This window comes from Molossus molossus, unplaced genomic scaffold (assembly GCF_014108415.1).
Source record: "Molossus molossus isolate mMolMol1 unplaced genomic scaffold, mMolMol1.p scaffold_m16_p_21, whole genome shotgun sequence".
NCBI lineage: Eukaryota > Metazoa > Chordata > Mammalia > Chiroptera > Molossidae > Molossus > Molossus molossus.
The window spans coordinates 10151909-10178718 of NW_023425357.1; the positions used below are offsets into that span (position 1 = coordinate 10151909).

General features: G+C 42.5%; 2 protein-coding genes and 1 non-coding gene across 3 annotated transcripts; all 3 read right to left on the minus strand.

Moving 5' to 3' along the window:
* Positions 1–1940: 1940 nt before the first annotated feature.
* LOC118638912 (cell division control protein 42 homolog) lies at positions 1941–2848 on the minus strand. The gene is given in 1 exon segment (XM_036275050.1): positions 1941–2848. A coding segment is annotated over 1 exon segment (576 nt). The 5' UTR covers positions 2773–2848; the 3' UTR covers positions 1941–2196.
* Positions 2849–2939: 91 nt separating this feature from the next.
* Positions 2940–3043, minus strand: LOC118639628. Its single transcript, XR_004961210.1, has one exon. It is a non-coding gene; the product is annotated as a U6 spliceosomal RNA (small nuclear RNA).
* Positions 3044–13898: 10855 nt separating this feature from the next.
* Positions 13899–25628, minus strand: WDR87 (WD repeat domain 87). The gene is made up of 5 exons (XM_036275025.1): positions 25557–25628; positions 23602–23655; positions 20195–23070; positions 19461–19732; positions 13899–19135 (listed from the first exon to the last, which is right to left on the minus strand). Exons 1-5 carry the CDS (start codon positions 25626–25628, stop codon positions 13899–13901), a joined length of 8511 nt encoding a protein of 2836 aa, XP_036130918.1.
* Positions 25629–26810: the final 1182 nt, after the last annotated feature.

Here is a 26810-nt window from a genome sequence, read left to right on the forward strand (position 1 = left end):
CAGGGCCAGACCAAATGATTGCACGGGCCTTATATGGCCTGTAGGCTGGACATTCCCCACTCCTGCACTAAAGTTTTATTTTTCAAAAAGTTTGCTTCACATTATTGTATATAAGTGATCACTTGTCAGTGTTCCATATGTATCTTAGCTAAAATTAGTGAGTACCCTAACTCAGATGGTGTTTGAAGCCTGTACATTTGATATTCCTTGACCCTTAAATGTTTGCATATCTTAGTGTGGAGCATGAGGAAAAACTGTACATTGTTGCTTGAGAGTCTGTACAGCCCTGGCCAGTTTGGCTCAGCGGTTAGAGCGTCGGCCTGCGGTCTGGAGAGTCTGTACATTTATACCAAATTGGTATTTTTACGGTCAGCATGGCAAATTAGTGAAAAGGAGATTCATATACTATTTGATTTTTTATTTTATTAATTTTTTTATCCTCACCTGAGGACATTTTTTCATTTATCTTCAGATAGAGTGGGAAGGAGAGAGGGGGAGGGAGAGAAGGAAGAAGAGAGAGAGAGAAACATCCATGTGAGAGAGACACATCGAGTGGTTGCCACCCACACGACCCCAACCTGGGCCAGTGACAAACTGCCCTTAGCGGGAACCGAACCCAGGACTCTCTGGTCTGCCGGCCGACACTCTAACCGCTGAGCCAAACTGGCCAGGGCTTATTTCTTTTTTCGATTCAGCTTGTAACAGGGTTGAAAACCTCAATTTATACACATGACAGTGGGGATATTTTTATTTATTTATTTTTTATTTTTTTTTAAGGGTTTTGTTGTTTGTTTAATACATCTGAAAAGAATGCATATACAAAGAATTGAGACATGAGAAAGCATTGGTTCAACACTAACAAGTCTACAAGAATTAGGATTTGGGGAAGGTGGAGATGATCACCTAAACATTTTTTAAAAATTGGAAACTGCAACCAAAATAAGCTGATAAAATCCCTAACACTATGAAGAGTCTTCATAAGACTCTCTCCAAGATTTTTATTAAACTAGAGAGCCTCAATTGGCTGCTCTAAGGTTCCTCATGCAAAACAGAAATAAGGGGATTCCCCTGACTGGTCCCCATGTTGTTAAATGTTCTCCCCACCCCCACCCCACCCCTAGCTTCTTAATGAAGCAGGTCTCCATCCTCCTAACTTGAAGAGGATGTGAATCATTCCACAGACATCTGTCTTCTAGCACCACACCTCATGTATACCAGGTCTTCAGCTGTGTTCTAGGAACACCATATCATACACTATTAAGCTGCACATCTATGCTAAGCATATAAGACAATGACTGACAAGGAAAAAAATGTGTTTTTTTTAAAATTATATACGTAAATCCATTTGGTATATTTCAAAAGGTGCAATACTTTTCTTCATTAACCACTGAAAGAAGTTAGACATTAACTTCCAAAAAAAAAAAAAAGAAGAAGAAATCAGCAAATGGCTAACAATTTCCTTGAAAGTCAGTCACATATATAGTGCATCCTAGAAAAGAGGAGGGGCAAGACAGGTTCCACCCACTTTCATGAGTTTCATCAAACACTGAACCTACTCAAGGGTGGAGAGAAAAGGCAACTTTCAAAAAGGAGTATGTTATTAAATGAGGCATTTACTATACTCCTTCCTAAGAGCACCAGGTGGGGAACATGTTTTCTAAACTAGATCTAGGAAGTGGAATGTGGAATCACTCCATCCTCCTCACCTAAAGGGCTGTCAAATGGTTAATGACTTTTTAAAAAATGACTAAATAAAAACAAACCCCACACACACTACCCCCCCCCCAAAAAACAACAACAACAACAACAAAAACTAGATGTCCCGGATCACCCTGCAGAGTGGAACCTGGGAGCAGCTTCAACAACCCGAATTAGTCTGTAACAGAGTCATCACAAGCATGCCTTGCTTTTAAACATAAAATAAAAACAAAAACAAAAAAATTTTTGAGTAACAAAACAAAAACTAGTACTGATCACTTTTCTGACAATACACAATTACTCAAAATTAACTCGTACTGAGAGGGGGAAAGGGACCATACCTATGGGCCTTGTTTCACACGAGTGCATATGGGTAGGTGCAGGGCATTTGTCATTATTGCAAAAACGAATTTTAATTTTTAATCTTTAGTTTGATTTAAACATTGCTTTTAGTATGATGCCGACACCAGCTGTGCAGAAAGGGCTCTGGAGAGATGTTCATAGCAGCACACACCTGCGGCTCTTCTTCGGTTCTGGAGGCTCCAGGGCAGCCAATATTGCTTCATCAAATACATTCTTTAGGCCTTTCTGTGTAAGTGCAGAACACTCCACGTACTTGACAGCCTTCAGGTCATGTGCCAGCTTTTCAGCAGTTTCTGGAGTGATAGGTTTCTGTTTGTTCTTGGCAAGCTTCTCAGTAGTAGAGGGGTCATCTCTGAGATCAATTTGGGTTCCAACAAGCAAGAAAGGAGTCTTTGGACAGTGGTGAGTTATCTCAGGCACCCACTTTTCTTTCACATTTTCAAATGAGGATGGAGAGACCACTGAAAAACAGACTAGAAATACATCTGTTTGTGGATAACTCAGCGGTCATAATCCGTCATAATCCTCTTGCCCTGCAGTATCAAAAAGTCCAAGAGTATATGGCTCTCCACCAATCATAACTGTGACTGCATAGTTGTCAAAAACAGTTGGAACATACTCAGATGGAAATTTGTTTGTTGTGTAGGAAACCAGGAGACATGTTTTACCAACAGCACCATCGCCCACAACAACACACTTAATTTTCTGCATTGCTAAAACAATTTTCTATCCACTTTAAATATTTCTAATCCGACGATGACCTCAGCTTCTCCGCCGGGGCGTTGGCAGCACTCAGGGATATTTTTAAATGTCTACATTCTTTCTAATAAACATTGGAAGACTTCTTTTTCTAAATCCTCACCTGAGGATTTTTTTTTTTTAACATGGAACACTTCACGAATTGGCGTGTCATCCTTGTGCAGGGGCCATGCTAATCTCTGTATCGTTTCGATTTTAGTACATGTGTTGCTGAAGCGAGCACCTGAGGATATTTTTTCATTTATCTTCAGATAGAGCTGGAGGAAGGAAGCGAGGAGAGAGAGAGATTGATGTGAAAGAGACACATTGATTGGTTGCCTCCCCCAAGACTCTGACCAGAGCCAGGGATGAACTGCAACTGAGGTATGTGCCCTTGACCTGAATAGAACCCATGACTCTTTGGTTCAAGGGCCGATGCTCTAACTGCTGAGCCAAACTGGCCAGGGTGGAAGACTTCTTGACTGTCCTTTAAATGTCTGCTTTACTATAATTTCATGTACTACCATTTACTGGAATAGAATTATTTTTATTTGGGAAAGAATTTGGGACTATTTCTCTGAGAAAAAAGGGGCATGCTGTGATGTCACAGGGAAATCCTTGGAAAATGTAATAATAGATTGTAGGTACACTTTGCATCAGTTGGAAAAGAAAGTGTTATGATTGGATTGAAATAAAACTAAATGTGTTGCTTACCTCTAAAAAATCAAATCAAATCTACTGAGACTTAATTTGTGCCCTAACGAAAATGTCCCATGTGCACTTGAGAAGAATGTGTATGCTGCTGTTGGGTCATGTGTTTTGTATATGTCTATCAGATCAAGGTGGCATATTGTGTTAAGTCCTCTGCTTCCTTATCTTCTGTCTGGTTTTTTATCCATTATTGTGAGTGGGGTGTTGAAGACTCCAGCTATTACTATAGAACGATCTATTTCTCCCTTAAGTTCTGTCCCCTTTTTTCTATATATTTTGACTGGCTGTCAATAAATATTTATAATTGTTATATCTTCTTGCTGTATTGAAACTTTTATTGATATATAATGCACTTTTTACCTCTTGTTACCTTTTTTGATTTAGTCTATTTTGATGAATATTAGCATAGTCACCCCAGCTTTCTTTTGGTTACTATTTGCATGGAATCTCTTTTTTCATCCTTTCACTTTAAAGACATTTTGGGGGGGGGGTGTAAAAATGTTTAAAATTTATCTTTATTGTTGAAAGTATTACAGATGTACCCCTTTCCCCCCCTGTTGACACCTTGTCCCCCTGCTTTCACCACACTGTTGTCTGTGTCCATTGGTTATGCATATATACATATCAGTTTTTTGGTCTTTCTCTTTCCATTTCCCCACCCCCTTCCCTCTGAGGTTTGTCAGTCTGTTCCCTACTTCCATGTCTCTGGATCTGTTTTGTTCATCAGCTTATTTTGTTCATTACATTCCACAAATAAGTGAGATCATGTGATACTTATCTTTCTCCAACTGGCTTATTTCAATTAGCATAATGCTCTCCAGGTCTCTCTATGCCATCTCAAAGGATGAGGGCTTTCTTTTTTACAGCTGCATAGCATTCCATTGTGTAAACATACCACAGCTTTTTTTTTTTTTTAATCTTCACCTGAGGATATTTTTTTCATTGATTTTTTTTTTTTAGATAGAGTGGAAGGGAGGAAGAGAGAGAGAAATATCAATGTCAGAGAGACACATTGGTTGTCTCCCACAGATCAAACCTGGAACTAAGGAACATGCTCTTGACTGGGAATTGAACCCATCACTCTTTGGTTTCTGGGCCAATGCTCTAACCACTGAGCAAAACCAGTCAGGGCAATGTACCACAGCTTTTTATTCCACTCATCTACTGATGAACACTTGAGCTGTTTCCAGATCTTAGTTATCGTAAATAGTGCTGCTATGAACATAGGGGTGCATTTATTCTTTCTGAATGTTTCAGTCTTAGGGTATATTCCCAGAAGTGGGATCACTGGGTCAAATGGCAGTTCAATTTTTAATTTTTTAAGGAAACACCATATTGTTTTCCATAGTGGATGCACCAGTCTGCATTCCCACCAGCAGTGTACCAGAGTCCCCTTTTCTCCACACACTCGCCAGCATTTGTTTGATGATTTGTTGATGGCAGCCATTCTGGCAGGTGTGAGGTGATACCTCATAATTGTTTTAATTTGCATCTCTCTGATGATTAGTGATGTTGAGCATCTCTTGGCCATTTGTATGTCCTGTTTGGAGAGGTGTCTATTTAGGTCCTCTGCTCATTCTAATTGGACTATTTGTCTTCCTTTTGTTCAGTTGTATGAGTACTCTATATATTTTGGAAATTAACCCCTTTTCTGATGTATCATTGGCAATTATGCTCTCCCATATAATGGGTTCCCTTTCCATTTTGATGCTTGTTACTTTTGCTGTGCAGAAGCTTTTTAGTTTGATGTAGTCCAATGTGTTCATTTTTTTCCTTTGTTTCTCTTGCCTTAGGCATTATATCAGTGAAAATTCTACTGCGTGTGATGTCTGAAATTTTGTTGCCTACATTTTCTTCTAGGATTTTTATGGATTCACAAGTCACATTTAAGTCTTTTATCCATTTTGAGTTTATTGTTGTATATGTTGTAAGTGGGTGGTCTAGCTTCATTTTTTTTTTGCATGTAGCTGTCCAATTTTCCCAACACTATTTATTGAAGAGGTATCTTTACTCCACTGTATGCTCTTGCCACCTTTGTCAAATATTAATTGAGCATAATGACTTGGGTCAATTTCTGGGTTCTCTGTTCTGTTCCATTGATCTATATGCCTGTTCTTGTGCCAATACCAGGCTGTTTTGATTACTATGGCTTTGTAGTATAACCTGATGTCCGGTATTGTGATCCGTCCTACTTTGTTCTTCTTTTTCGAGATTGCTATGGCTATTTGGGGTCTTTTTTTGGTTCCATATAAACTTTTGGAGTATTTGTTCTAGTTCTGTGAAACAGCATTGGTGTTTTGATGGGGATTGCATTGAATGTATAGATTGCTTTGGGTAGTATGGACATTTTAATGATGTTAATTCTTCCAATCCATGAACAAGGTATTTGCTTCCACTTCTTTATATCTTCCTCTATTTCTTTTTTCAATGACCTGTAGTTTTCTGCAAATAGGTCCTTTACTTCTTTAGTTAAGTTTATTCCTAGGTATCTTAACTTTTTTGCCACAGTGGTAAATGGGATTTTTTTTTTTAGTTTCTCTTTCTGTGAGTTCATTGTTGGTGTATAAGAATGCTGTCGATTTCTTGACATTAATTTTGTATCCTGCTACTTTGCCAAATTCATTTATTAAATCTAGTAGATTTTTTATGGAGTCTTAAGGGTTTTCTATGTACAGTATCATGTCATCTGCAAATTATGACAGTTTTACTTCCTCTTTTCCAATTTGGATCCCTTTTATGTTTTTTTCAAATCTAATTGCTGTGGCTAAGACTTCCAGTACTATGTTAAATAAGAGTGGTGAAAGTGGACATCCCTTCTTGTTTTTAGTTTTTAATTTTTGCCCATTGAGTATGATGTTGGCTGTAGGTTTTTCATATGTGGCCATTATTATGTCAAGATATGATCGCTCGCCCTGGCTGGTTTGGCTCAGCGGTTGGAGAGTTGGCCTGCGGACCAGAGATTCCTGGATTTGGTTCCTGCTAGGGGCACGTACAAAAAAAAAAAAAAGATATGATCCCTCTATTCTCACATCGCTGAGCATTTTTATCAGAAATGGGTGCTGGATTTTGTTGAATGCTTTTTCAGCATTTATTGATATTATCATATGGTTTTTATCTTTCATTTTATTTATGTGGTGTATCACAGTTATTGACTTGCAAATATTGTACCATCCTTGTATCCCTGGGATGAATCCCACTTGGTCATGATGAATACTTTTTTTTTGATATATTGCTGGATCCAATTTGCTAATATTTTGTTAAGGATTTTGGCATCTATGTTAATCAGGGATACTGTCCTGTAGTTTTCTTTCTTTGTCGTGTCTTTATCTGGTTTTGGAATTAGAATTATGCTGGCCTCATAAAATGAGTTTGGAAGTCTTTTGTCTTCTTGGATTTTTTGGAATAGTTTGAGGAAAATGGGTGTTAGATCTTTGAATGGTCAGTAAAACTCCCCCATGAAATTGTCCAGGCCTGGACTTTTATTTACTGGGAGTTTCTTGATTATATCTTTAATTTCCTTAGTTGTTATTGGTCTGTTCAAGTTTTCTTTCTCTTCCCGGTTCAGTTTTGGGAGACTGTATGTTTTTAGAAATTTGTCCATTTTGCCTAGATTGTCAAATTTGTTGGCGTATAATTGTTTATAGTATGTTTTATTGATCCTCTGTATTTCTGTGGTATCAGTTGTTACTTCTCCTCTTTTGTTTCTGGTGAGATTTTGTTTATTTGGGTCATCTCTCTTTGTTTCTTGGTGAGTCTGGTTAAGGGTCCATCAATCTTGTTTATCTTTTCAAAGAACCAGCTCTTTGTTTCATTGATCTTTTGAAAAGAATTTTTTTTTTTTTTAGTTGCTATGTTGTTTATATCTGCTCTGACCTTGACTATTTCTTTCATTCTGCTTGCTCTGGGATTTTCTTTTCTTTTTTTATCCTCACCCAAGGACATTTTTTGATATTTTGTTCAGATAGAGTGGGAGGGAGGGAGAGAGAGAGAAACATCAATGTGAAAGTGACACATCTAGTGGTTGCCACCCACATGACCCAATCAGGGCCGGGGAGAAACTGCAACCGAGGTACGCGCCCTTAGCGGGAACCGAACCCGGGTCTCTTCAAACTGCAGGCCAACGCTCTAACCACTGAGCCAAACCTGCCAGGGCAGGGCTTTTCTTTTTGTTTAGTTTCTAGTTCTCTAAATTGTAGGGTTAGAAGGTCAATTAGGAATTTTTGTTTCTTGAGGTAGACCTGTAGTGCTATGAATTTCCCTGTCAGGATTGCTTTTGCTGCGTCCCATAGATTTTGTGTTGTTGTGTATTCATTTTCACTGGTTTCCAGGAATTTTAAAATTTCTTCCTTGATCTACTTGGTAACCCATTCATTGTTTAATAACATGCTATTTAATCTCCATGTGTTTGAATGTTTTTGCTGTAATTGATTTCTAGTTTCATGCTATTGTGATCTGAGAAGATGCTTGATATGATTTAATCTTCTTGAATTTGTAGAGACTTACTTTGTGTCCTAACATGTGGTCTGTCTTTGAGAATGGCCTGTGTGCACTTAAAAAGGTATATTCTGCAGCTTTGGGGTAAAAATGTTCTGTAAATATCAATTAAGTCCAACTGATCTAGTTAATCATTTAAGGATTCTTATTAATTTTTATCTAGAAGATCTATCCAGTGGTGTCAGTGGGGTGTTAAAGTCATCCACTATGATAGTATTGCTATTGATCTCTCCCTTGAAGTCCTCCAGAAGTTTTTAAATATATTTTGGTGCTCCTGTATGTTTATCAGGGTTATATCCTCTTGTTGGATTGATCCCTTTAATGTTATGTAGTGACCTTCTTTGTTTCTTATTATGGCCCTTGTTTTGAAGTCTATCTTATCAGATATGAGTATTGCTACACCAGCTTTTTTTTTTTTTTTTCCCATTTCCATTTGCCTGGAAAACTTTTTCCCATCCCTCCACTTTCATCCTGTGTGTCTTTTGTTGTGATATGGGTCTCTTGTAGATAGCATATATATAGGTCATGTTTTATTATCCAGTCAGCTACCCTATGTCTTTTGATTAGAGCATTTAAAGTTATTATTAATAGATACTTATTCATTGCCATTTTTATTTTATGCCTGTGTTCCTCTCTCTCTCTCCTCTCTCTCTCTCTCTCCCTCTCTCTCTCTCTCTCTTTTCTCTTCCTCCACCATCTCCTCCTCTTCCTCCACCTCCTCCTCCTCCTCCTCCTTCTCCTTCTCCTCCTCCTTCCAGCAGTCCCTTTAACATTTCTTGCAGAGCTGGTTTGGTGGTGGTAAATTCCTTTAGTTTTTTTTTTTTTTGTCTGTGAAGCTTTTTATTTCACCTTCAATTTTGAATGATAGCCTTTCTGGGTAGAGTAGTCTTGGATTCAGACCCTTGCCTTTCATTTCTTTGTATACTTCATGCCACTTTCTTCTGGCCTGCAGTGTTTCTATTGAGAAATAAGCTGGCAGTCTAATGGGAGCTCCCTTGTAGGTAACTTTTTGTCTCTCTTGCTTCCTTTAAGATTCTATCTTTGTTTTTAATATTTGCCATTTTAATTATGTGTCTAGCTGTGGGTCTTTTGGGGTTTATCTTGCTTGGGTTTTATCTGTGTTTCCTGGACTTGTGTGACTTTTTCCTTCACCAAATTAGGGAAGTTTTCTGTCATTATTTCTTCAAATAGGTTTTCTATTCCTTTCTCTGATTCTTCTCCTTCTGGTACCCCTATGATATGAACGTTATTGTGCTTTGTATTGTCCCAAAGTGCCCTTAAACTCTCTTCCTGCTTTTTTATTTCTTTCCCATTTGCAGCTCTATTTGGGCATTTTCTTTTCTTCCTTGTCTTCTAACTCACTGATTTGGTCTTCAGCTTCTTCTAATCTACTATTGAATTCGTTGAAGGTATTTTTCATATCAGCTATGTCATTATTTCTTCTTGATTTTTATTCATAGCTTCTACCTCTTTTTTTTTTTTTTAAGCTGTAGTTCCACCAAGCTCATTATAATTCTCATTAAGTTTCTTGTAGTTCTCACTAAATTGTTTGAGCACCCTTAAAATCATTGCTTTGAATTCTTTATCTGACAAATTGCTGTCTTCCATTTCATGTAGTTCCTTTTCTGGAGATTCCTCCTTTTCTTTTATTTGGGTGTTGTTTCTCTGTCTCACCCTTTTAGTAGTCTGGTAATTCTAGGCCTGGTGAGGGATGCTGGAATGTGTAGGCAGGTCAGTGTTTATCAAATAAGGTTGCTGTGCCTCCCAGACTGTTTTGGTGTGTGGCACCTCTTGCCTGCTGTGGGTCCTGGAGGACTGACAACTGGAGACTGGTATTGGTCTGTTGTGTTAGGCGCTGCTGAGGCATATGGGTCCCACCAGTTCTGCTGGTGTGGGTCCTGTTGGTGTCCTGCTGGGTTGCACTGCTGCCTGGTGGGGCTCAGATCCTGATCAGTCACTGCTGATGCTGCTGCGGGTGAGTGTCAGCTCCCAGTTTGTCCTGCTACTACTGCTGCTGTTGCCAGGGGGTGCTCTCAGCTCTCAATCCTCTGCTGCTGTTGGGGGCTGAGGATGCACAGCTCCCAGGACTTTGCTGCTGCTGGGGGAGGGGCTCCACTCCAAATTTGCTGCTGCAGTTGTCAGGTGTGGGTCTTGGCTGCCCAAGCCTTGCTGGTTCTTGGGTTGGGGCACTGCTTCTGATCAGCCTCTGCTGATGCTGCTGGGGATGGGTCTCAGCTGCTGATCTCTGCAGCTGCTGCCTTGACAGCGCTGCTACTGTGTGCTGGTCTGTGTTGACACAGCGGGGTACACTGGTCTGATGGTGCTAGGTGCACTAGTGGACTCAGGTCGCTTGGCCCTAGCCACTCCCACTGCCTCCTCCCAGAGAAGACCAGGGATCTTCCCAAATCTCCTCTGCTCATTTTTTAATTGGATTGCTTGTCCTCTTTTTGTTGAGTTGTATGAGTATATATTTGGAAATTAAGCCCTTATCAGATGTATCTTTGGCAAATATGTTCTCCCATACAATAGGCTCCCTTCTCATTTTGATGCTGGTTTCTTTTACTGTGCAGAAGCTTTTTAGTTTGATGTAGTCCCTTTTATTTTTTCCTTTGTTTCTCTTGCACTAGGCAATGTACCAGTGAAAATTCTGCTATGTGTGAGATTTTGCTATCTACATTTTCTAGGATTTTTATGGTTTCACAACCTACATTTAGGTCTTTTATCCATTTTGAGTTTATTCTTGTATATAGTGTAAGTTGGTGATTTAGTTTCATTTTGTTTGCACGTGCCTGCTGCTGGCGGTCTGGAGGTAGTAGTGGGCCTTCTGCTGCCAGGAGAGAGGTGGTAGGGCTGGGCCACCTCTCTGTGGCCTCCAGATACTGGGTCTCTGCCATTCCCTGCAGCCTCCTCCCAAGGAGGACCCTACAGATCCTCCAAAATGACATGCTCTCTGATTCTGAGCCCTGAGTGGGGAGAAGCAGCTGGCTGGGGAGCATGCTTCTGAGGCTGGCAGCTCCCTTCACCTAGAGTACCCAAATGGCCAGCCCTGAGTTCCCCCACAGACAGGCAGATGCTCACCCACACTCACACCCACACACACGCTCATCCACACACTCATCCTCACTCTGGTCCTGCTCACAGCCATGTTGGCTCCTCCCATCCTTTCACTTTTAATCTATTTGTATCTTTGAATCTAAAGAGTCTCTTATAAGTAGAATAACATTTGATTGTGTTCTTATCCATTCTTCCAAATCTATATCTTTTGATTAGAGTTTAATCTATTTACATTTTAAAGTAATCTGATAAGGATGGACTTATTTCTGTCATTTTGCTATTTGCTACAATGTCTGGGGTACTTAACAGAAAAAAAAAATGAAGCAATTTTGCAAGATGTTTATAATTAAATCTAGGTGATGTGATCTGGGGGTTCATTATAATACTCTTCTACTTTTGTGATTGATATTTTTCATAATAAAGAGAAAATACCAACAAGTCCTGCTCTCTGCCATTCTGACAAAGATGAGGATTTCTAGGTTGTCATGGCCAGTACTCAGGTTTCGAGGTACCCTGAAGAACCATCCATAGAATTTCTGGCTTTGGAACCACAACAGACTGTTTTTGTCACTGTGGGTTTTTTGTTGTGGTTGTTAATCCTCATCCAAGGATATATCTTCCATTTTTAGAGAGAATGGAGGGGTGGGGAGAGAGAGAAAAACATCTAGATGAAAGAGATATATCAATTGGTTGCCTCCTGCATGCACCCCAACCAGATCCAGGGGATCGAACCTGCAACCCAGGTATATATCCTTGACTGGGAATCAAACCTGCAACCCTTTGGTGTGTGGGCCAATACTCTAACCACTTAGCTACACTGGCCAGAGCTCAGTGTGTGTGTGTTTTCATCCTCACTGGAGGATATTTTTCTATTTATCTTCGGATAGAGGGAGGGAGGCAGAAACTTCGATCTGAGAGGGACACATTAACTGGTTGCCTCCTGCATGACCCTGACCAGGGCCAGGGACAAACTGCAACCAAGGTACATGCCCTTGATCAGAATCGAACCCACAATTCATTGGTCCATGGGCTGTTGCTCTAACCACTGAGAAAACTGGCCAGGGCCACTGTGTCTTTTTTTAATTTTAATTTTATTTTTTACCAAAGGACCCACTGATATCCTGCAAAATGAAGTAGATAGGTATTGCTCTTCCCTTTCCTGGTCTTTCAATAAATTTGTCCATCTCATCTCTGTGGTTAAATTTATGAAGATAAGAGTTGTTCATCATAGTCTTTATCCTTTTAATATCTGTAGGACCTGTAGTGATATCTTCTCTTTCATATCTGATGTTTGTAATTTGTGCACTGTTCCTTTTTTGACACAGACAAGTAAACAGAGGCCCAAAAGAGAAATTATTCAGGTTGAGGCTGCAGAGACAACTGGACCATGCTTACTTCTGCTGCCTCCTCCAGCTGTTAGGTCAGTAATCCTTTCTGAAGCTCCCTGTCCCCTGCCAATGGTTCTCATATATTCCATGTGGCATAAAATATAGTCCGATGTGAAAGAGCCCAACTATACACCTAGGGCTGTTATTGCCCTGGGCTTCTCAGAATGTTCTCTTTCCCTCTATCCCTGGCTTTACCACAAAATCAAACTCAGGTGGAGGAAGTAAAATAACAAAGAAGAGGTGGAATGGAGGTAGCAAATGGCACAGGGGAGCTACTTGCTAGAAGCTGTTAGAAGACTCAGCTTAACTGGAAAGAGGCAATTCTAACGTCTCCATGGTGGGAAGAGATCAGGGAAGGAACATGATTACTGGCAGTGAAAACTTCCTTCACTTTATTAGCCTTTTGCCTTAACTCTTGTCTCCTTAATTGCTAGAGGAAAGGATCACAAGTCCCTAGGCAATGATGGGTTGGGGGGGCTAGTGAGCTTTTACTTAGTCTTCCAAATTCTATCATTTTCCCCAAATCCTATGTCCAGGTACTGGAAAAGGAAATAAAAGACAGGCTTCCCCCCTTTTCTTTCTACTTTTACCTCAAATGGCCTTATCCTTAGTGCCATCCAGTAATGAGTTACTAGCTAGAAGTTATTGAAGCTTTTTCCTTTACTCTGAGGGTCTCTTCAACACCCAACACACCTGCTGTTTTGGATTTAAGTCATCAGTATGCTATGATCAGGGAAATAGAGCCTGCCTCCAAAACTAAGGGGCAGAATTCTGGGTTTTCTTATTTTAAAATCCATTTTCTTTTTACTATATCAATGCCCCATATCAATGTGAAATATACATTCATTTTTGTGCCAGGTGCTTTCCTTCCTATATAGTCTTTAGGAGAGGATGGTGGGAGACAAGAAAGGAAGAGGACAAAGACAGACTTTTCTATCTGAAGGCCTCCAGAGGGTTAGCACCATTCACTTTAAGTAAGATTTTTAAAATATGTTTTGTTTTTTTAAATTATTATTTATTTTAGAGAGAGAAGGGAGAAGAGAAACTATCAATCGGTTGCCTCCTGCGTGCCCCCTACTGGGGATGAAGCCGGTAACCAGGCCACGTGCCCTGACTGGAGATCTTTTGGTGCACAGGATGATACTGAACCAATTGAGCCACACTGGCCAGTGTTTCTGGTGTTTTCTCACTCTTTGGAGTACGTGAGTATCTGGTCTCCTTGACTACCTTTCTGGAGAAGCAACATTTGAGGAAAAGGGACACATCACAGAGCTTGCTGGATATGAGAATCTCCTCTTTATTCCACATATAGAAGCTGGCTTCTGGAGCTTCATAGGAAAGGGTCTTTGGCCTGGCCCTACATCTGTATGGGACCTAGTTACAAAGGTCTATCTGGTGACAAGGCTTTCTCCAGGTGGGAATAAAAAGTCCTGACCTCCATTCAGTCCTAAATTAGGGGGTAGGAGCAGTGATATGGGCCAATTCCTTGGTAAGGTGAACATCAGCTTGGGGCAGGCTCTTCCAGGCAAGTTCTAAGATGCCATAACGGGCAATGCCTATGGGAACCATAGTATGCACATTGTTCTGCCCTGAGAGGGACACCACCTCCTGGAACTCCAGAGGACCTCTAGGGATGTGAGAGTTACCACAGAACAGGTGGTAGAACAACCGCTCCCCGGGAGCTAGCTCTGTGGCTTTGAGGGCCTCTTTGTAGATGATCTCATAGGATTGGTGTTTCTCTCTCATTAGCAGGTCCTGTAGCAATCTCTGGATCCCAGGGGACTTAAGTTGATATAGGTCCATGAGCTGGTAGAACTGTTCTATCCAAGCAGCACTGTTTTCTGCATATCGCTCCTGCAACATCCGCAAAACATGGTACAGGGCCACAAATGTCTCCCATAGAGGTACCTTTTCCTGTTTTTTAGAGCTGGGCTGTGTCTTCTTTTCCACCTTGGGCAATCTGGGAAACCTGCTCTTATCCTTAAAAGCCCAGAAATCCTTCTGAAACATCAGTGCTAGGGTTTGTTTTTCCACAGAGGCATGGGCACCTGTGACAATGTCTCTTGTGGCAGGATAAAAGTGTTGCCCTTCCATCTCCTTGAGGGCACTGGATATCTGCTCTGCTCGTGCACTCCTGTAAGGCTCTCCTAGAAGATGCCAATTTATAGCCTTTGAGTCTGGAATCCTTTTGGTAGCTAATGAGGACTTTGGTGTGGGGAAAGCCAAAGGTTTTAAGTAGCTTTCCTTTTCCTTTCTTTTTATAGGAGGGATCACTTTTGGGTATTTGGGACCAAGAGGCTTCTTACTGGGCTTTGAGATATGTGTGCTATGTGATTCTGGGACCTGCCTGTGACGGTAAATGATAGCTTCAAGTTTGGTTAGATGCATCCACTCTAAGGTTCCTTGTGAGGTGAGGTCTTTCAGAAGCTGGCACAATCTATGGAAACTGTCTCTGGAAAGCTGTTCTCCTGCCTCCATCCGTTCTAGGACACGCTGGGTCCATTCTACATCTGAGAGGCTCATGTCTGTATATATTCTCTCAGCCAGGATTTGGGACTCAGGTAATTGTACCTTAGTTTGTCCCTTCAGAGATGGAGGATGCTTTGAAAGCCACTGCCACCTGTCCCCTAGTGGTTTGCCTTGGAGTTTCTGAGCTTCCGTGGTCTTCCTCAATATGTGGGATAAATATGGGGTCTTTAAATCTGGCTCTTGGGACTCTATAACTTGTAGAGGAATGGGCTGATATTTCTTCAACAGTCCTTCTTGTTTATCCATAAACGTTGTCTCTGGGAATATCTTGGGTGTCTCAAGTGCTGTGGCCTTATCTTTCCTGGATAGTTGTTTTATAAACAATGGCACTGGTATAGTCTCTTTCCTCTCCAGAGCTACCGAGATTTGTTTTTTGGTAGGGCTTTTCAGAATTTCCAGGTTTATATCAGGAATTCTTTTACTAACAGAAGGGACTATTTCTATTCCTCTTAGATCCTTTCCTCTTTTTTCTTGTAATGTAAATAGTTTTTCTTTTTTTAAGATCTCTTTTTCCTTGTCTACCTCTTCTTCCAGTAAACTTCGCTTCTCTTCCTCTTCTTTCTCACTCAAACTTTCTATCTCTTCCTCACTCATGCTTTCATCTTTCTCAGACACTTCCTCCTCCTCTGTCATCTTCGTCTTCTTCTTCTTCGTCGTCTTCTTCTTCTTCGGTGTCGTCTTCTTCTTCTCCTCTACCTCTTTTTTGTCCTCCATTTTCTTCTCTTCTTCCTCCTCCTCTTCTTCCTCCTCCTCCCCCTCCCCCTCCCCCTCCCCCTCCTCCTCCTCCTCCTCCTCCTCCTCCGAGCTCTCTTGTTCTACTTTATTTAACAGGCTTTCCATTTCTCCAGAAAAGCTCTCTTCACTTTCCACCTCATCCCCCTGACCAAGAAATTCTTCCTGTGGCATTTCAACTTCCTTAAATGCTATTCTCTTTCTTGACTTTTGTTTAAGGGGTGACACTTCTTCCTCTGTTATTTCTTCCTCTTCTTCCTGTATGACTTCTCTCTGTTCCATAGCCAATTTGCTTTCTTTCTCAGTTATTTTTTTCTCTTTATGCATCATTTTCCTCATTTCTTTGGCCAGTTCTCTGTGTTTCTTAGCCAGTTTATTCTTATCTTTGGTCTCTTCTGGTTGCTTCTCAGAAATATCCCACTCTTTGGCATCAAGTTCCTTTTGTTCTTTGCTCAATCTTCTTTCCTTAACTAAGAATGCCCTGTTTATCTTTGTCATCTGTATTTCATCCTGGGTTAGTATCCTTTCTTTTTTGATAAGGTTTTGAAATACCTTTAAGATTTTACTGCTTACTTTTGATGGTTCCTTGGAAATTTTTCCTCTAGTCAGTTTGCTTACTACTTTGGCTAGCTTCCGTTCTTCCTGGGCAAATACTCTCTCTCCTCTAGTAACTTCTAATTTTCCTTTGGCAATTTGCCTTTGCTTTGCGGCCAATGTCCTATCTTCATAGATCAATATCTTCTCCTCTAGTGACAATTTCCTCTGAATTAGTTCTAGTTCATTCTCATTCAGTTTTCTCTGTGTTGAGATTTCTTGAGTCTCTCCCTTAGAAAGACTTTCCCTTTCCTCAGCCAGTCTCAACTTCTCCTGGGCCAGTTTCTTCATTTCCATGCCCAGTGCCTTTTCTTTCTCACTAATATCATCTTCTCTACTGAGCAGATGCAGTTCTTGAGATTTTATCCTGTGCTCTATAGCTAATTTCATTTTTTCCTGGGTTAGGTCATGCTGTTTCTTAGCCAGATTTTCCTCTGCTTGGGCCAGTTTTTTCTCTGCATCAGCTAGTCTCTCCTTCTTCTGGAAAAGGTCTCCCTTCTCTTTTACCAGCTTCTCCTCCATCTGGAACAATTTCTTCTTGTACATGTCCAGTTTCTCCTGTACTTGCACTAATTTATTTCTGTTCAGGGCAAGGTTTTCTTTGAGCTGATGCAAGTTCTTTACCCTCTGAAAAATTTTTACCTTCTCCTGAGCCAGCTCTTCCTGCTCCTGCTCCAGAGTCTTCTCCCTCCGAGCTAGTATCCTCTTCTTGTTTGCAAGTTGTACCTTGTCCTGGATCAATTGTTCCTTTTCCTGGGCCTGTTTTTCCTTATTCTCCATCAATTGCTCCCTTTTCTGGGCAAGTCTTTCTTCTTCCTCAGGCAGATATTCCAAGTCCTCGGCCAGTTTCTTCTCTTCCTGGATCAGCAGCAATTCTTCCTGGACCAGGTTTCTTTCTTCCATAACCAGTTTCTCCTCTTTCCAGGCCAGTGTCTCCTTCTCCTGAGCCAGTCTCTCTGCTTCCTTAGGTAGCTCCTCCTCTTCCTGATTCAGTTGCTCTTCTTTCCTAGACAGTTCCTCCTCTTTCCATGTCAGCTCCTTCAGTCCCTGGGCTAGTTCCTTTTCCTGCCATGCCAGATCTTGCTCCTTCTGGACTATTTGTTCCATTTTCTGGACCAATACATTTTTTGCTTCAGTTAGCCTCTCTCCTTTCTTTGCTATTTTCTCTTTTTCATGAGCCAGTTTCTCCCAGTTCTTGGCCAATTTCTTCCTTTGCTGGGCCATTTTCTCTGTTTCCTGGCTTAGCCAAACTTGTTTTTGGGCCAGTTTTTCCTCTGCCTGGACCATTTTCCTGTCTCTCTGAGCCAGTTTCCTGTGATCCCTGGCCAGTTCTCTCTCTTCCTGAGCCAGTTTTCTCTCCTCTTGTGCCAGTCTCTCTTCTTCTTGTGCCAGTTTCCTCTTTTCTTGGGCTCGTTTTCTTTCAGCTTGGGCTCGTTTCTTCTCAACCCAAGCCTGTTTGTATTCTTTCTGGACCTGTCTCTGCTCTTCTATCACCAGCTTTTTTTCTTCTTCTTTTTCCCCCTCCTGAGGCAATTCTTCTATCTTCAGGGTCAATTCCTCTTCATCCTTTAATTTTTCCTTCCTGGACCTGTCTGACATCTCTTTCCAGACCTGCGCCACATTATCCCATTCCAGATTCCTCTTCCCCCCATCCAGCTTTTCCTCATCTGGGAATAGCTTTTCTTCATCTGGGAATAGCTTTTCTTTGTCCTTTTGTGATTTCTCCTCTTCCTCAAGATGCTGTCTGTCCCAGAGTGTCTTCCATTCATTCCAGGATATACTTGTCTCACCATGGGTCTGTTTCCACTCATCCCAGGACTTCTTCCAGTCCTGAAAAGTCAGCTTATTCTCATCCATAACTGGTCTTCCTTCTTGCTCAACCACCTTCCCCTCTAGTTTGGCCATTTTCCCCACTTCCTGACTCACATCTCTCTTTCTTTTGATCATTTCTCTCTCCTTTTTATCCACTTTTATTTCCTTCTGGATTACTTTCCTCTTTTGCTTAGAGGGTGTCTTAGAGGATATCATCTCTTTCTTCAGTATTTTCCTCTTGGTTAGATGACTTGGTTCTAAAAATATAACTTTCTTTTTCTTGCCCTTTTTGGGAATCACCTGGGTTTTCTGTAGGTCCCCCGCTTCCGTTTGTACTTGCCTCTGCTCCTCTGGTATCTCTTCAGTGTCTCTGATCACCATGTCCTCTATAACTGCTCCTTCGTGAATAAAAATTGTTCTCTCTTCTGGCCAGGCTACATCCCAGTCAAGGTCCTCAAGCAGAACCTCACTTTCTTTCTTCAGCAGGGGGCAAATCTTCTCAAAGAGCTCCCAGCTGGGTTGCTTATCTGCCAGCACTTCCTGAGCCATGGTCACTAACTCAGTGTTTAGAGACTCTGACATTTCTGTTTGGGAACCAGATATCCTCAGGGTCATAAGACGACATAGATCATCCCGCCACGATGAACCATCTCCAACCCTGCGGCCAGGAGCTCCAAAGGCACCCCGCCCTATGTCTTTCACCTTCTTCACAACTGGTTCTTCCTTTACAGTAGACAGAGATTTCTCAATTATAACTTCAGCTTTTTTTGTCTTTTTCTTTTGCCTCTTGGATTTCTTGCCTCTTTTGCCATGTTTTTTCCTTAGCATCTTCAGGGTCATTGTGACATCTTTCTCTGGAGGCTGTTGTTCAGCATCTTTTGAAATCTTTAGTACACTGCTGGTTGAAGACCTAGAATAGATTGCTGTATCCTCTACCTCCATTAGTGCAGCTTCACTGTCTAAGGGACTTGGCTCCATGCCAGTCTCTTTTATCTTCTTGAGGGCTGGCAACAACTTTCGGGCTGCAGAGAAAATCAGGAGATGCAGATAAGGAAAGCATAGTAGGCTTAAATGAAACCCTTCCCAATATCTGATATTAGCTAAGAGGACTGCCATAAAAGAAACAGCATCAGGGGGGCTGAAGCCAGTGTCCCCACCCAAAATCCTAGAGAGAGAGGCCTTGAAGACTTCCTGAGTTTGGGTGGATTCTCCCTAGGAAGGTTATTTTTCTGTGAAAAGATCTTTCCACTTGTCTCTACCCCATCTGGTATCTCTTGACCCACTTTAGCCCTAACTACTCTGCTTCTTGGGGACTGTGAACCATGACCTGGATCACCCCATACATACTACTCTTTTTGCTCCCTACTCGGCTCCGTCTGTGGCCTTTGCTGGGCTTGATGGCAACTTCAGATTCTTTCAGAGCTAACTGAGATTGCTTGGAAATGGGTGTCACTTCAGAAACATCTGAGACATCTAAAGAAAAAGAAGGCTTTTTATCTCCTTGTGACAAGGTCAGGTCTTCATTCAGTCGTTGCTCCACTTGAGTATGAAGGATTTGGAGATCTGTGGCACGCATCCCCAGCAGATTGTCCAAGGTTTTCTCCCCAATCATTTCCTGCCTGTGAAAGTCAAAGGAGAAGAATGAGCATGCTGAATTAGGGAAAAGAGAAAATGAGAAGGAAAGAACTGATATGGAACAGGCGGGGGCTTGGCAAAGTGGCTAACAGAGACAGTGTTATGTCAAGGTAAAGAATGGCCAAGAAGAACGGAAATGTCTAGGGAGATAAGATGGCAATGAATGGAGTGATCTGTATAGAGGCTGCGAGGTTAGGAGAAAAAGATGAAAAGGGGAACTTGAAGAGGTAGGGGACCGACAGGAATAGGAGAATAAATGGAAAAAAATTGAACAGTAAGGGGATTGTCCAGATAGTGTAGGAATGGGAAAAGACTATGAACAAGAAAAAAGGGCAGGAAAAGCCAATGAACAGGGATGAAAAGATAAAGAATAAAGGGGGAAATGGGAAAGGGACAGAGGAAAATTAGAAGCTAGAAAAGAATTGAGAAAGGCACAAAGAACTTACTGCATCTCCTGGAAAGTGTCTCGGTTCTGGATCATGCTTAAGAGTGAGCGCTTAGAGTGGATTCCAGTGTCAGTCATGAGGCTCAGTGCCTTACTCCTCACTCTTTGGTCTTTGTCCATTAATCCCTGCGCCAAAGGCATGGCAAAGAGATGAGTGATCATTCCTAGACGCTTCAGCCCTTCCCAGGCTAACTCTCGGATCAGTGGATTAGAATTGGTTGTATCATCTAGCAGACGACGGGCTGTTTCAGAGCGCAAGGGTGGAGACACCTGGTAAGAAGCAAAGATTTGCCCTAGTGCACCAACACAGCATTGGTACTTCAATGGAGGAGGAGCATACATCATAATGTTGAGGATAGTCTCAATCAAGCTATTAATAGCTATTTCACTCATCCTTTTTCCCAGCCAACTGCGGTTTGTTGGGTCTGTAAGGACACTATAAGTTACATCATTGTACATTCTCATTTCTAAGAAGTCTTCATCTTCCTTTTCCTGTGGCTGTTCTTTTACATCATGTATAGGTCTTACCCTACTGTGCCAGAAGAATTGTTGAGATTTGTCCCATTCCAACTTCCGTATGGATGAATGCAGGTTGCACTGTAGGTATATTGGACTGCCCTCTGGCCAAAGACGAGCACGAATCACTGAGTTAGGGATATAGCAATCAGGAGCAAAGAGCCATTTCCGCCCATAACCAAAGTAGCATTTCAGTATCTGATAAGGGTTGAGTCCATCCCAAGCAATCAACTGTAGCTGGGGAGGAATCACATAACGGGGATAAGGTTTTCTCATCTTTATGTAAGTTTCCTCTATAGTCGAGGAATCATATCTTGGGGTAGACAGTAATACGGGGCTCCCTTGCTCATCTTCTTCTATGACATGTGGCACACTATGGTCAAAGGCAATGGCCCGCTTATTGACAAGTTTCTCCAGACCCACTAATTCCTGTTGTCCATGTCTAAGATAGATATACTTGGGCACAAACATGGTCTCAAAAGAGAAGAAGAAGCTTGGTATGAAAGGCTTAGGGATTTCTAGCACGTCATCTGCCATGCTCATAAAGGAAAGGCGAACCAGCAGGGTTGAGGGAAGCAGTTTTAAACAGGATACCAGATAAAGACTCTGGTTAAAAGTCACGAGCAGGTCACCCCTGTCATTTGCAAAGCAGAGTGGACCAAAATGCAGTGATGAGTCCAGCATGGCTACAAGTCTACCATGGAAGTTCCAGATCCGGACAGAGCCATCAATACCACCTGTGACAAAAAGACCCAAGGTCAGGCATACATCAAAGGATGTAATTGCACACTGGTGCAGAGGCAATGTCTCTATAAACTTTGAGCCTTTCTGTGTCTCAGAGATCAGAAAATCATGGAATTTCCAGAGACGCAGGCAACTAGTGTCTGTAATGGCACCCACAGATTTTGGCAAGAGTATCAGGTGTTTTAGGTGACAGCTGCTGAGAATGCTGGCTAGAGGCTGCAGAAGTACTCTAGTTACATCAAGCACAACTTCTGACAGGCGTACATAGTCATCCATTCCATAGGAACAGAGCAAAGAGCTTTCTTGACCACCTAAAAACCCTCCAGGCAGCGTGGAGAGGGCCAATACAGCCCCAAAGTGCACTAATGTCTCTAATCGGGCACAGCTGTGATGGGAAAGCACCCTTATCATACCGCTCTGGTAGCCAGAGAACATCAGTCCTTCTAGACCCCGACCCAGGTAGAAATGCCCATAAGCCATGCATTGTACTGAGTCCTGAGAATCTGGTGAGGTGCTTAAAATATATTTGGGTGGGCAAGGGCTACGGGTTGTGTCAAAGACCAGCACCTCTGAGCCCTCTGTTGCTACAAAGAGCTCTTCTTTATTTGGGTCATACGCCCAATCCATAGCCTGGTCCAGGGCTGAGAAGGGCCAGGTGAGAACCAGAAGATCCCCTGTTAGTGGGGACACAAAGCGCAACAAGCCATCCTCGGTAGTGCATAGGATCCGGAACCAGTTATTACCACAGCGGACCCGACGCACCTGCTCTGGAGCAGAGCCACAGACATTGAAGAGGGTATAGAAGCAGGGCAGACGACGCAAAGAGAAAGTATGGGCAGTTTGGCAGAAGAAAGTAATGTTATCAGTAAACTGGAGTCGATACAATTCCTCGCCAAGTTCTAGTTGCCGCAGAAGGGTCCCAGAAGTAAGGTTCCACTCCTTAATGAAACCCTCCTTGCCAGCTGTCAGCAGGGTGTGGGCTTCTGGCCGGCTGCAGATACATATCACTGACGCAGAATGGGCCTTGAAACTGTGGAGAGAGTAGCTGTAATTGAACCTCCATACTTGGATGTCCCCGGTCCTGTTTCCAGCATAGAGAAAGCCTTGATCAAAACAGGTGAAACAGCAGGTGATAGAGGAGCCACTCGTGGTAGACATGAACCTCTTCACCTCTCCCAGCTGGCTCAGGCCCTGGCGCTCAAGAACCCTCACCACAGTCTCACACAGGGCTAGGATGGAGCCGTTGGGGCCATTCAACACGATGTCCTGGACAAGTTCATCACCAGGCATGGAAACCACGTGGGCGATTTGGAGGCCCCTGCCACTTTGCTCAATGGTCCAGGTGACCACTGCCCCCAGGATGCCTGACAGAAGCATCTTCATTTCTGGCTCATAGCAGAGGCAGTTGATGTTAAAGCGGCAGGGCACTATACCCAAGGGTTTGAATGACCGAAAGTGGTCTCCAAAGAGCCGCAGGAGCAAGTCACCACAGTAGGCCACAAGGATATGAAAGGAACCTGCGTGTACCATACACTGGATGGGCGGCAATCGTTCAGTCATGGAGAATATTCTCTTTTCGACCATGTCCTCAGTTTTGTTCTTCATCCATACTACAGCCTAGAAGAGAATAAGATGGAAACTGACTAGAAAAAACAGTAGAAGAGTGAAGGATAGAATATTCAGCTGTTTTTCCCTGTTCTTGTGCTAAGGAGGAATTTGAGGATTCTAGAGTGATTTTACCACTTAGTTATGGTGGTTATAGAAGCAGGAAGCATAGTACTCTTTCCCTAACCTTGGCCTACTTTAGGGGAACCATAAAATCTATTCAACATGGAGACTGTAATTGGAGGAAATTTTGGATCCAGGTCACTTTCTTTCTTTTTTCAAAAAATTTTTAGAAGAGTTTATTTGAACCAAAATGAGGACATATGCCTGAGAGCAAGATCTCAAATGCTCCCCAGGTCACTGGGTGAGGAGCTTATATGGGCATGGCCCCTGTAGAATAGACTAAGAAGAAGAATGAGTAGGCAGTTTTACCTGTATTTCTTTTGCTATTGTCCATGAGAGGGAGGCAAAGAAGTAGGCATCACTGAAGTAATAGCATATAAGTGGCATATTTTGAGGATGGCGAGACTCTCTGAACAGTACCTGGGGCCGGTCACTCAGCACAACTATGTCACTCTTTGGGTCATCCCAAGTTTCCTGGGGAGAGGCATGGCATAAACAAAGAGACCAGGACACACATGCACTAAATATATTCTCACTTAAGCCACAATTGAAGCAGTTCTCAAAGTCATGCCACAACCCTAAGGACCACTCCTGTTACACCCACACATGCACAATGTCTCACCTGTGGGACATCTACACTTCACAAGCATGTAACAAAACCCCAACATGACAGAACCAAACGTCGATAGGGCCTCTATGGGCAAATTTTATAGTGTGAGCACAGGAGAAACGGATGTTCTTCTCAACAAGAAGTTCACTATACCTGTCCTCTAACATTCTCCCTTCTGTCTAAAATGTGTGTATGCCATAAAAGACACATTTAACAGATTAATCAGGCAAGTTCACTGCCATGTACCCAAATGCAAAGTGACATGTTGTACCAAAAGTCAGTGTAGCTTTAAGTTAGTAAGGTTTAAAACTGCACTAAGTAAGACTTCTAGGACACCCTACCTGGCCTTTAAATTTGGCAAGGGAAGATGATATATATACAAAATATATTACCCCACAGTGACAGATCATGTCACTGAGCATGAACCTGGGGTCCTTTTATACAGAGCCAACCATAGCAAAACTGAGGTTGAAAAATGTTCTCCCTGGTGCCTTCTGCCTTCTCTTTTAGAAAATCTCTTTCCCCAGAGGGTTGGTTCCTCTGACAATGCTCCAAAGTGTTCACCTGCCACTATCAAAATGTCCTTGCAAGCCCTGGCTGGTGTGCTAAGTGGTTAGAGCATCAGTTAATGCACCGAGGGGTCACAGCTTTGATTTCCAGTCAAGGGTACATACCTGGGTTGCAGGTTTGATCCCTGCCCCAGTTGGGGCAGGTTTGAGAGGCAACCAATAGATGTGTCTCTCTCACATAGATTTTTTTTTTCCTCTATTGATTTTACAGAGAGAGAGGAAGAGAGAGGGAGAGAGAGAGAAACATCCATGAGAGAGAACACTGATTGGCCGCCTCCTGCACACCCCCACTGGGGATTTGGCCCACAACCTGGGCGAGTGCCCTGACTGGGAACTGAATCAGTGACCTCTTGGTGCATGCATCGGATGCGCAACTGATGAGCCACATGGGCGAGGCTCTCTCCCTGTCTCTCCCCCTCCCTCCCTCCTCTCTATTGTTATTTTTTTAATCCTCACCCGAGGATATTTTTCTCTTTATCTTCAGATAGAGTGGAAGGGAGAGAGAGGGAGAAAAAGGGAGAGAGAGAGAGAAACATCGATGTGAGTGAGACACATCAACTGGTTGCCTCCTGCAAGACCCGGACCAGGGCCAGGGATGAACCGCAACCCAGGTACATGCCCTTGGCCAGAATTGAACCTGCAACTCATTGTTCCACGGGTCGACACTCTACCGCTGAGCCAAAAAGGCCAGGGCTCCCTCCTTCCTTTCTAAAAAAAAAAAATCAGTGGAAAACGTATCCTCAGGCTCGGATTAACAAAACAAAACCAAAAAGTCTTTTGAAGCCCTGGCTGAGTAGCTTAGTTCAGTGGAGCATTGTCCCACACACCAAAAGGTTACAGGTTCAATTCCTGGTCAGGGCATAGACCTAGGTTGCGGGTTCAATCCTGGTTGGGGTGCATATGGGAGGCAGCGGATAGATTTCTCTCTCTCTCCCCCTTCCTGTCTCTTTCTAAAAAAAAAAAAAAAAAAAAAATCAATAAACATATCCTCAGGTGAGGATTTTTTTAAAAATGTCTTTGCAACAGGTCCCTAGACTCATTTAGAAATTGATGGCCCACTTCCTCCTAAGGTAACAATTGTCTTTATGGTCTCCTCTGCCTGCTTCCATGGGAATCTATGCTCCTCAGAAGTGCTCATAACTATTAAGATAGATAGAAGCCAATAATAACATATTTATGTCCTACACATACGTTACCTTGCTTTTCTGTAAGTCACTTATGAGGTATTTAAAATCCTTCCATAGGGGAATGAGTCTGGGGGAAGACATCACCTTGATTATCCTCTGGACCTGCTCAGGACTGTCACTTAAAAACCTGTGGAAATCCAAAAGATACCAGCTAAGCCACTATACTTTTTGAGGAGCTAGGAATCAGAAGGCAAGATCAGTGAACTCATGTTTATTGCACACTTTTTGAATGTCAGGAACTATACATAAGACATACCTTCTCACCTAATCCCTACTCTAGCCTGGTGAAGTAGATGAGAAAACTGAGGCTTGGAGAGCGTACATAAAGGAATTGGAGAATAAATCTTATCTATCATAACCCAGTGGGATATTATGGGTGAGGGAAGCAGAGAGAGGCTAGAAAGGAATACCATCCCAAGCAAATAATAATTCTTTGCTGCTGCTGGTATGTTGAGAGCATTCTGCAAGGACAAGGAGTTCCCAAAGTTCCCAGGGATGGGGTATGTCTTAAAATGCAGGTCCCTAGGTCCTGCTCTAGACCTACTGAAACAGAACCTTGGAGGTGGGTCTTGGGGACCTTTACTTGTAACAAGCTCCCTAGGTGATTCTATGGATATTCGAGTCTGACTACTGAAATAGGAAATTGAGATGCTGGGTGCCTAGAACTAAGGGTTAGCCCACCTAGCACAGTCAGAGAAAAAATCCAGCCACTTTTCCCAGGCTGGTGTAAATCATCTGTTCATCATCCTCTTCTGTACCCCCTTATCTTTGGCCTTCAGGAGAACAAACCTCTACTTTTCTCAGTTGGATTGTGAATAAATTCTACTTTTCACAAGCCCCCTCTGCCAGGGAGTCTCTCACTACTGGTCTGACGATGGGCTTGTTTTCCTGATTTATAAAATGAAAATGCCAGTGTTGACTTCCACTCAAGATGGTGGTGTAGGTAACCGCGGGATCACCTCCTCTCACAATCACAACTAAACTACAGAACAACCATTATTCAGAACTGCCTGAAATCGAGCTGAATGGAAGTCCTACAACTATGAAATTAAAGAATAGGCCACATCGAGACTGGCTCCAGTAGCGGGGCGGCAGCTTGAAAGGCACCAGAGACATACAGGGAAGAACTGAGTTGTTTGGCATCGGGCGAAAGCTGGAGAGGCAGCTCTCTCCAGGACCAACATGCTGGCAGAGGCCGTTGTTCCTTTGATGAGCCCTTCCCCCACCAGGCTGGCAGAAGGGCGCCATATCTGGGACTCCAGC

Coding starts and splice junctions, on each gene's coding strand:
- WDR87 (XM_036275025.1), bottom strand. CDS start 25,628: ATGTCTTCCCCCAGACTCATTCCCCTATGGAAGGATTTTAAATACCTC. Junction 23,071..23,601: donor TGCTGAGTGACCGGCCCCAG/GTACTGTTCAGA, acceptor ATTCTCTTCTAG/GCTGTAGTATGGATGAAGAA. Junction 19,733..20,194: donor GACACTTTCCAGGAGATGCA/GTAAGTTCTTTG, acceptor TGACTTTCACAG/GCAGGAAATGATTGGGGAGA.